Source organism: Rattus norvegicus, chromosome 5 (assembly GCF_021556685.1).
Source record: "Rattus norvegicus strain SHRSP/BbbUtx chromosome 5, alternate assembly SHRSP_T2T, whole genome shotgun sequence".
NCBI classification, from domain to species: domain Eukaryota; kingdom Metazoa; phylum Chordata; class Mammalia; order Rodentia; family Muridae; genus Rattus; species Rattus norvegicus.
This window is the reverse complement of record NC_141538.1, coordinates 29,977,697-29,988,605: the sequence shown is the minus strand read 5'-3', so window position 1 is coordinate 29,988,605 and position 10,909 is coordinate 29,977,697. Positions and strand designations below refer to the sequence as shown.

At 48.9% G+C, this 10,909-nt stretch overlaps 1 protein-coding gene across 2 annotated transcripts in view; it reads right to left on the bottom strand.

Annotated features, from left to right (window-relative positions):
- Positions 1-512: 512 nt before the first annotated feature.
- The window catches only part of Cd99l4 (CD99 molecule like 4), a 47,014-nt gene continuing 36,617 nt past the window's right edge, over positions 513-10,909 (bottom strand). The window contains exons 5-9 of one of the 2 annotated variants that reach the window (XM_087550431.1): positions 10,763-10,828; positions 3,798-3,839; positions 3,038-3,157; positions 2,674-2,769; positions 513-2,436 (exon numbers count right to left, since the gene is read on the bottom strand). In XM_087550431.1, coding sequence (XP_087406557.1) covers positions 2,393-2,436; positions 2,674-2,769; positions 3,038-3,157; positions 3,798-3,839; positions 10,763-10,828 — 368 coding nt within the window. In that variant the 3' untranslated portion in view covers positions 513-2,392. 2 annotated transcript variants of the gene reach the window in all.

Sequence of the window (10,909 nt, the reverse complement as noted above, 5' to 3'; positions counted from 1 at the left end):
TCGCATTTTCACTAAGTAAAGCGTCCTTCACTATCCTCCATAAGGAAAAGGTAGCAATTGGAATGTTCTCTGATCCCCCATCCTGGAGGGCCTTCTGTAAATCCCATTTAACCTGTTTCCAATCTGGAATACTCAAACCTCCATTAGCTATAAACCAAGGACTGACTAGTTCTATAGTTTTAACAAACTCTTGGGCTATCTTTACCTTAATACCAGTACCTTGTTGTTTGAGTAAACTTACAAGCTGATCTACAACCAATAATGAGGAACTTGTAGCTCCCATCGCTAAGACAAAACCTTTGTAGCGCTACTTACTTCTAGATTTTCCAGTGGTCACCACTTGTCCCCAATACGTTCCGCTTCCTTGCCGGCTGGCCTTTTGGAATGATCCCGTCAGGTTGTCCTCTCTTTCCCGATCTCCATGGGACCTCCAAATGAGGACGCCTGTGCTGCCAGTGTGTAAATATCGGGCATAGGTCTGCAGGATTGAAAGAAAACACGTACACGGGTCACCCGTTTTCAGAGAGTGCCACCAAGGCTTTACTGAGATCTCCTTATATACCCGAGGCAAAAGCCATGGAAAAACAACAAGGCAGGTGAAAATCCCCAATCAGGAAAACAGGAAAAGTCTGTATGGTGGACAGTCCCAGGCCCAATCAGGGGCATAAACAACTTAACAACAAGCTGGAAGGCTCGGTGGGAGAAAGGGTGCCATGGAAAGTCCCGCCCCAAATCAGGGGCCAAGAGCAGCTGCCAAGGGTGTAAACAACTTGCTATAGCAGGCTAAAAGGCTCAGCGAAGGGGAAGGGAAACACCCCAAGGTAGGGCCCAACAAATCCTAGGAGCTGAGATGACCACCAACAACCATGGCTTCCATGGCCGGGTTCCTGAGCCGCCAGAAGACAGCATAGCAGCAGGATGGCTCATTGGTCAGGTTCCTGCTGCAGCTCAGCAGAGGTGATGTGCAGCCTGTGGGATACACGGAGCCAATCACGTCGTCCACTGTGGGCCTCGCCTTCCAAGCGGGCCGCTCCACTCTCACAAATGATTTTCTGACGTGGCAAACCATTGGGCCACATGGCATAGAAATGCCCTGAGCTCCCGCCTGCAAGGTTCACTGTAGGACTCCCGGGGGCCGAAGAACAATGCACGGTGCAGCCCAAGGAGGAGTGGTGTCAGCTTTGGTCCTGGCGTGCACACACACACACGCACACACACAAGCACGCACATGTAACACACACCTGCAGACACAAGCATGTGTGTGTGTGTCTGTGTGTGTGCCTGTGCGCGTGCCTGTGTGTGCATATGTGTGCATGTGTGATGTTTTGTGTGTGCATGTGTGTGTGCGTGTGTGTGTGTGTGTGTTACATGTGTGTGTGTGAGCATGTGTTGCAGCTGTCTGATTTGTCTCAAGTGGGCTCTGAATGCACCAGGTGCCAGCTGGGCGCACTCCTCACAGCACTCAGTGGTCAGCGCAAAACGACAAATGTGCACACAGTACTTGTCGAACCAGGGTCGCAGATCTCGGCACCGAGTCTCTCCCGAGTCCGTTTTGCACAGTGGTCAGCGCGGTCCGCACGGAAGGGCACAGAAATCGCAACTCACGCACACCCAAGGCTGGCAGGGAAAATGCGGTGTGGGGAGAAGCCAGGGGCGGGGAAGGAACCCAGGGAAAGGATGGGCCGACGATATTCGGGTGCCAAGCGCTGACCACCGAGCGGGGCCTCAGATCAGGGGTGGTTCCGGTGTCGGGGAGCTGACCACTGACCAGGGCCTCAGATCCGGGTCGGCTCCGGTGCCGGGGGCTCGGGTGCCGGGGGCTCTGCAGGCTGTGTGTGTTGTGTCGAGTCCATCACTAGGGAGAGAAGACACAGGTGAGGAGGGTTTCACCTCTGCCCTTCCCAAGTCCCTGTCAGAGGTTTAGACTTAGGCTGCGTGCACATCCCAGGCCTGCCTACTGCCCCTTACTGCCCACTGCCCCTTACTGCCCACTGCCCCTTACTGCCTCCGTGGGGACAGAGCTCAGGGCGAGCCAAGAGAAACAGAGGTGGAAGTCCGGCCGGCTGCTCAGAAAGCTGTGCCTCGATTTCTCCATCTGCAGAATGGGCTCGCTTACGCTGAGACTAGTGGATGGTGGGATCTGATGCCTTCACAGGGGTACTCATCCCTCCAGTGGTGGCTCCGTGTGATGACGACTGCTTCCGGGACCCCCCCTCCTGCACTCCACCCCTGGAAGTGCTCAGGGACCCCAGGGGTGGTTAACAGAAAGTCTGGCTTCCTCTCTTTAGCCATTTTCCCACCGAGAAGCTTAGAGACAGATGTGGAGCCACGGCTGTAAGCCCAGCCCTCAGGAGGAGGAAGCAGAGCATCGGAAGTTCAAAGCCACTTCCGGCTACAGGCGTGAGTTCGAGGCCAGGTCCAGACTCAGATGTACAGCTAAGGACAAACGACAAACGGACAGGACCGCAGTGCAGGTTCGGAAGCAAAACCCACCCCAGCCCGGAATGGGAGCGCCCAGGACGCATGTGGTTCGACAGCCAAGAGGTGGGGTGGCCCATGATGCGCACACAGGGGCTGCGTCATTTGCGTACATAGTGGCCGAATCATTTGCATATATAGGGGCTGTGTCATTTGAGTATACAGGAGCTGAGGACTGGACAGAAAAGCCCTCACCTGGGGGCGCCTCGCACATCGAGGCTTCCATCCGGGGCTCCTCGCACACCACGGCTTCCAGGTTCTCCCCCTTCATGTAGGCTTCCTCCAGGCCGCCTGCGAATGGCAAAACAAAGGAGGCCATGTGAAACAGAGGAGCCCTTGAGACTGAGCGCTGCCCACTGAGCCCTCCGTGCAGGGACATGGACGGAGGATCCAATGATTGGGCTCTGTGCTGTCCGTGGCACCACGCGAGTCCAGGGAGGGAGAGAAGGAGGCAAGCCTGAGGGAGCGAGTGAAGGACGCGGCATGTTAGGAAGGGCGGGTGGATGGGCAGGGAAGCCTAGTGGTTTCTGCAGACCATAGGCAGCACTGCTGTACTCACGCAGGACGCTGAAGCAGAACTTCCGGTGCTGGTAGGAGAGGTAGCCGGACACCGCTCCGAGAAGGGCCACGGCCAGGGTGCTGACCAGGCCCGCTATGGTGCCGGGGTCTGTCACTGCGCCTGCGTACGGAAGAAGGGGCGGAGCTGAGCACGTGACTGCAGCCTCCGGGACTCAGCTGCTCCGAGGTCCCCAGGTCACACTGGCTCGGAGGTCCATGACCTTCACGTCTATGAGGCGGACGCTCAGACCGTCCTAACCACGTGGGTCGCCTACCCTGGGGCGGGGGTCTTCATGTCGCCTGCACTGCACAGCTGAATTTCTCTGGTGGTTTGGATGCGAGCCCCGCCCCCCCAAAGCCCTGCGTTGACTACTGCAGCGTATGCGGCAGGATGGAGCAGTGGGCAGCGTCTCAGAAGGAACTGAATTCCAACAAGGGACGCAGGATTGCAGTGCAATGGATGCCAGGGATGGTTCTGTGCCCAGTGCTTACGCCTAGGGATCCCGAGGTGAGCGGCCTTTGCGGCTTAGGTGTCCACCCCCTTCACAGTTGCAAAGGGCAGCAGGGTCAAGGGTCAAGAAACCATGCCCTGTAGCCTGCAGGATCAAGAGCAACCCAGGTTTTATCTCCTTTTAAATCGTGCAGATGGCGACGGGAATTAACACTCAGGGCCGGCGGAGAAGCGCAGCCCTGAGGCCAGAGTGGGGCCAGCGTCGTTTTCCTTGTGATCCCAACAGAAACTTTGGGCCGAGGATACCCACCGGATCCAGGGTCATCATGGCTGCCATAACCACCACCGCCACCTGGAGGAAGGACAAGAGCACTTAGTGTGTGCTCTGACCCCTGTGACCCCTATGACCCCGTGACCCCGTGAGATGGTGACTTCTGTACACTGAGCCCTTGTCACACACAGTGTTCTCGAGGCCCTGGCTTCAAGTCGAGTTCTTCCCTATTCACTGGGGCAGCTGCACTGAGCAGCCCTGCCTCACAAGGGTGGGAGCCAGGGTTCTCATCCGAGAGATGAGCAAGAGGAAGTTCAATGGCACTGCAAATCTTCTCCACATCTATGCCAAACATGAGTCCGAGCACAGACAAACGCAAACACGTGAGACCACATCTGACATTTTCACATTTAACAAGTTCTTAAACGTCAGAGAGACGCAAAACAGGGGAATGCGGACAGAGGTCAGGGAGGACATCAGCCCTGCTTATAAGGGTCACAGGACAAAGGTCATCATGACAGAACGTTTCGTCTGCTTATGGTGATACACTATCACCACATGGCAAGCTGTAGGACTAACACACACAGACACACACACACTGACACACATATGCACACAATGCACAGACATACACATGCACAGACACACTCATACACACATGTGCACACACATGCACACATAGACACACACACATGCACAGACACACACACATGCACAGACACACACACATGCACACACAGACACATAGAGACATACACACACACATATGCACACAGACACACACATGCACACAATGCACAGACACACACATGCACAGACACACTCATACACACACATGTACACACACATGCACACATAGACACACACACATGCACAGACACACACACACATGTACACACAGACACACAGAGACATACACACACACATGCAGACACCCAGACACACACATGCACACACAGACATACACATGCACAAACAGACACACAGATACACACACATGCACACACAGACACACATACACACAGATGTGCACACACACACACACACACACACACACACACACACACATGAGTGCTACTCAGCTTTAATTCTCTTACCCATCTGTACTGTATGACAAATAGGAACCTGAATTAAACTGAGCTACATGGCTCTAGCATTGCAATGGCCCAGATCAAAGTCGCAGCCTTCATCCCTCTTTGGCTATTGAGCTCCACTCATTTTCTCTCCCTATGGCTGAACCCAGCCCTTTAATGGTTTGTATGTGCTTAGTCCAGGGAGTGGCACCATTAGTGGGTGTGGCCCTGTTGGAGTGGGTGTGGGTGTGGCCCTGCTGGAGTGGGTGTGGCCCTGCTGGAGTGGGCGTGGCCCGGAGGGAGTGGGTTATAAGTCTCTCAGTGCTCTGCTAGCAGCCTTCAGATGAGGATGGAGAACTCTTACCTCCTCCTGCACCATCCTGCCTGGACGTTGCCCTGCTCCTTCCATGATGATGATGGACTGAACCTCTGACCCTATAAGCCAGCCCCAGTCACATGTTGTCCCTGTGAGAGCTGCCTCGGTCACGCTGTCTGTCCGCAGCAGTAAAACCCTAAGTAAGTCAGAAGTTGATACCAAGGCCTGGGTATTACTGATAGGCCTGACCATACTTTTGTTTGGAAGAACGTGAATTTTGGGACTTTGGATTTGGAAAGCCACGAAATGGTTTGAGTGGGGACCAATGAGCCATCCTGGCAGGAAGACTTTGTGGCTGTGAGTGAATTTAACTGCATAGACCTGGCCCAGGAGGCTTTAGGGAGAATAATTTCAGTGTGTGGCCTGAGATTGTTTTTGTGGTGTTTTGGTGAAGAATGTGGCTGCTTTTTGCCCCTGTCTGAAGAGTCTGTCTGAAGAGGCTAAGGTGAAGACTCAGATTCATTGCAGCGACAAAGGAAGTCTCAGAAAAGCCCAAGAGACTTTGTTCTCTGGTTAAGTCTCAGGAGGAGAATTTTGGGCAAGTGCAGCGAGATTAGTAAAGAGACAATATATAATATATTGTTCGGGATTAAAGGGGCACCCACAAGTGAAACAGAGCCATGTCTGGACCCAGCACAGAGGCCCTAGCAGATGCTGAGCGGATGCCAATGCCCACATGTACTCAAGACAGTGAAAAACTATGCCTGTGTGAAATCTTCTATACGCCCATATACAGATGTTCACAGCAGCACAGTTCTTTCATGACGGCCTTCGGTCTGGAAGTCCATCCACTGACAAATAGCAAAGTAAAATGTTTGGTAATATATGGAAAAGGGCTCGGTGGTATAAATTATTATAAAACGATGAGGAGAAACTGGGTCAAGGGCATGAACATGAGATCACGATGTATACCGACTTTCTAAAAACACATATATTCAAAGACATGAAACTGTGACCAGGACAAATGCCCTGTTCTGATTGAATTTGCAAAGATTACAAAACTATGATGCTTGCCCGATTGAGGTTACAGGGACGTTGTCGCTATAGCAACCACCTTTACTTGGATGGACCCCATAGTATAAGAATTATTATTTCAGTGAGGAAGTTGTGCTCAGTGGTTTGAATAAATCTTGTCCCCACAGAAACTTGCAGTAAAAAGCGTGATGCTTCCGTTCGGTGCCACAAGAGCAGGCTGTGTTGCCTCATGGGTCTGTGCCCATTTGCCCTTTTGTTTTTCTGCCATGTTAGGGTGCAACATGAATCCTTCACCAGATATAGCCACCCATCTTGGTCACCCGGCTCCCAGAACTTGGAGGTAAAAAAAGTCTTTCCTTTATTAATATTACTTTAATTATTAATTATTAATTATTCTTATAGGGAAAGACAATGGGTTAAGAAATTGTGAATAAGCTCTGCTGTTAACAGAGGTGTCAGACCTTAAGCATCTCAGATACAAAGACGACAATGCATACACACACACAAATACACACACTCTCACACACACACTCATACACACACATACACACTCTCACACACACACTCATACACACTGTCACACACACATACACACACTCTCACACTCACACACACTCACTCTCTCACACACTCACACACACTCACACACACTCTCACACACACTCACACACATACACTCTTACACACATACACACACACTCACACACACACTCACATACACACACTCACACACATACACATACTCACTCTCTCACACACACATACACTCTTACACACATACACACACACTCACACACACACTCACATACACACACTCACACACATACACATACTCACTCTCTCACACACACATACACTCTTACACACACTCACACACTCACACACACAGACTCACACACTCACACACACACAGACACACACACACTCTCACACACACTCACACACACACACGTCAGCCTCCAGTCCTGCAGAGTCTGCCCCTCTCTGACTGCAACCCAGTTTGTGGCTCCCAGCGAGTGCCTGACACATCTGGTTGTGAAGGACACAGAGAATCATGGGATGGTGGAGTGATTATGTCAACAACTGCTGGGGACATCTTGAGTGTCTCAGGCTTCCAGCAAGACACAGCAAGGGCTTTTAAATATTTTTAAAACGTGCTTTTATTGTCTCAAAAAATAGCAAGAGAGGTAGGTGTTTTTAAAGTCAATAAATAAAGCTATGCCAGGTGGCGCCACCCTTGAACCTAGAGAGCTAAGTCAGGAAGCTCGTGACATCCAGGCAAGCTGGGGCTGTAAAACAAAACCCTGCTGAGAAAAAAAGTAATAAGAACAGAAAAAAGTAATAAAAAGGGGGAAATATTGCTGTAAAAAACATATAATTACTAAAAAAAAATAAAAGGGAAAATATTGCTGCAAAAAAACTTATAATTGCTAAATAAAATCAAACAGAAAAATTACTCCAAAATGTACTGTCTGGCTAACGACCAGGGAATACAGTATTCCTGCAGTTGCAAAATCTCTCTCAGCCACGTTCGTCCATTTCCTACCACAAAACTGAGACTACTTTGTAGGTAACGCGCTGTTATCTACATCAAAACACCCAGTGTTAGACATGAAGAGCAGCTCAACAACTTCCCTATGCTCATGCTGCACTCCCTGATGTGTCTCCTCACCATAGAACAGTATTTCCCCACGTTAAAGCCAGAAATATCATGGAAACAACTCCAAAGAAACCTCTTTGGACCTCTCGTCCACACTACAAAAAGAACAAGGCCATTTGCAAAAAATGGCAACAGTGTGAGTCCTGAAAGGTCAGAGGAGGAGGAAGAACGGGGGGGTGTGTTGCACACCACTCACTTCGAGAAATGCTGGAGACTCAGGTACACATTCGCAGTCAAAAATGTTGTCTTGAGGGAAAATACACAACGCATAATATATTACTTGACAAATCCATACCAGAATGACTGAAGCTACATCATAAAGCCTCGAGTCGAGGAAGTTTGCTAATTGAGCTTATAAGGTATGGAAAGTATGTGATGCTTCCCCTTCACTCCCCATCATGAGCTTGTTTTTCGGTGGAAGGGACGGTGTCTGTGAATGTCACCCATGTTCCTGTGTCGTCCTTTGATCTTCTTTTCCGACACCTACGGTGATGGGTGATGGAGGGAGTAACCATAGCCAACAATTAATTATTCTTTACAAGACGAGCTCCAACGTGAGCCCAATTACAGAATTTCCCGACACCTCTTCCTTGCTAAAACAAGTACGCTTAATGAAGAGAAGCCCCCAGTCTGTCACTCAGGCTTTCGTTCCCGTGGATGCTTACAGAGGTAACCCCTGCCCTTCTCTCCCCATCTAGAAATAACAATTGTCACCCAGGAATAATTGGCTTGTTTGCTGGGTTTGCCCTTTAACTTTTTTTTTTCTTTCCGGAGCTGGGGACCGAACCCAGGGCCTTGCGCTTCCTAGGCAAGCTCTCTACCACTGAGCTAAATCCCCAACCCCGGGTTTGCCCTTTAAATGCTCCGTGTCCTCATGACCCCTGGAAGTTTCACTTAGAGGCTTTTATGGCTTTTTCCTCAGGATGACACGTGTTTCTGGAGACAAACATGACTGCGGGACATTTTAAGCAACAAAGAACACTATTCCCATATGCAAGGCACAGCGCTTGTGAGAACGAAGCAAATGCTCAACTTCAGCCTGGACTCGGGAAGAGGGGTCTTGATGGACTCACAGCTTGAATCCTTCGGACCCTGCTACAATTTCTCCATCATAACACGGAATAATAAACAAAGGGTTTCAAACACCACAACTTATCATTCCAACATCTTGTCACAAGTGATTATGTCAAAGGTCACAACTGTGGCATGTGACACCTATGGGTTCCAACAGGAACTTGCCTCGCCACACAAGACTCAGACTTCTCACCCCATCCAAGCTTAAGATCCGATCTGACAGATGTGTGGAGAAAGGTTTCAGTCATGAACAGCTGTGGAAACTGCAAACATGAGCCTTGGGAAGGACATGACTGTTCAAGGGGCAGCATGCAGATTTTATGATAATCTCTCCCTGGTTGTGTTAATGGCTATTGAAATCTACACATGTGATAAAATTTCACACATACACACACACACACCAATACACGCCCATACACACACATAGACACACACACACACATAGACACACACACACATACACACACAGACACACACACAGAGAAACAAACAGACACACACACACATACAGACATAGACACACGCACGTAGACACCTATAGACACACACACATACACATACACACACAGACACACACACAAACAGGCACACACACACAGAAACAAACAGACATACACACACATACACACAGACACACAGACACACATACACATAGATATACACACATAGGCACACATAGACACACAGACAAACACACACACACATAGGCCCACACACATAGACACACATACAGACACACAAAGGCACACACAGGCACACACATAAAATGAGATCTAACATAATTTCCAAAATGTCAATAGGTGACTTTATTGCACAGATAACAACTTCTGATTAGAACGACCAACTCTATGGTTCTACAATAAAGGCTCCTTGGGCGAGGCCGGATGAAGATTACGTAGGAGTTTTCCTGAACCGTTTTAAAATTCTGACTGGTGCTACATTATTTTTTTAATATAAACGGCTTTTGTTTTTTTAGTTGATTGTTTTCATTTTGTGTTTTGTTTCGTGTGTCAGACTGGTAGACAGTCTGATCCTGTGGTTTAATTTTCCTATACATTTAAACACAGTTAAACCTCAGGGAAGGTTACCTTGAAATTCTATTGCAAAGTAGCAAAGCTCCCGTGATCTTTAAGGTAAGAATGGATTGTATCGGATGATAAACAGTACTTGGGGCTCAGACCTGGCAAGGAATGATGTGGGACTTTTTGTCTTTTTTTTTTTTTTAATTTTTCATTAGATAATTTTTTTATAAATTGCTTTTTGTATTAATCTTTCTTTTTTAATTTTTTATTAGATATATTTCTTTACTTACATTTCAGATGTTATTCCCCTTCCCACCTTCCTGTCTATCAGCCCCCATCCCCTGATATCCCCCACCCCCAACATTTAGTCTTTTTAATTGAAAATAGATTCTTCGCTCACACAATACATCCCAAGGACAGTTTCCACTCCCTGGGATCCAATAGGAGGGAAGTATATATCTTCCTGGGAAGGGGAAATGGAATCCAAAGGAATTTTGTAAACATCTGATTTGCTAGGGGCATCTTTAAAATGTGCGCCATGTTAAGTTTGAACCCTCGCACTGCATGGAAAACTGGCTTACGAGGTGCACCTAGGTAGTGGGGACACCAGCTCATGCTTAAAGAGCAACAGAGCAAATGGGTAGCATCCCAGGATGGCTCACAAATGAGCCCCCACCCGCAAGAATGAGAGCCCACTGCACATGACAAGTGCACATGTCGAAGGCTGATTTGCCAGAGGCTGAGAGTCACATGTTTTACCTGGCGGCAAATGGTCAACATTTTAAGGAGAATCCGTGTGTTGTCAGACAAAGCAACATTCCTACCTTTATTCTTGTCAGGTTTGTATCCCCCGCCTCCCAAGATGTCTTCGAGATCCTTGTCTGACCAACCTACAGAAAAACCACACATTTCAGTGGCAAAAAAAAATAAATAAATAAAAATAAAAAAACAAAAATCTCAGCAGCAAACAT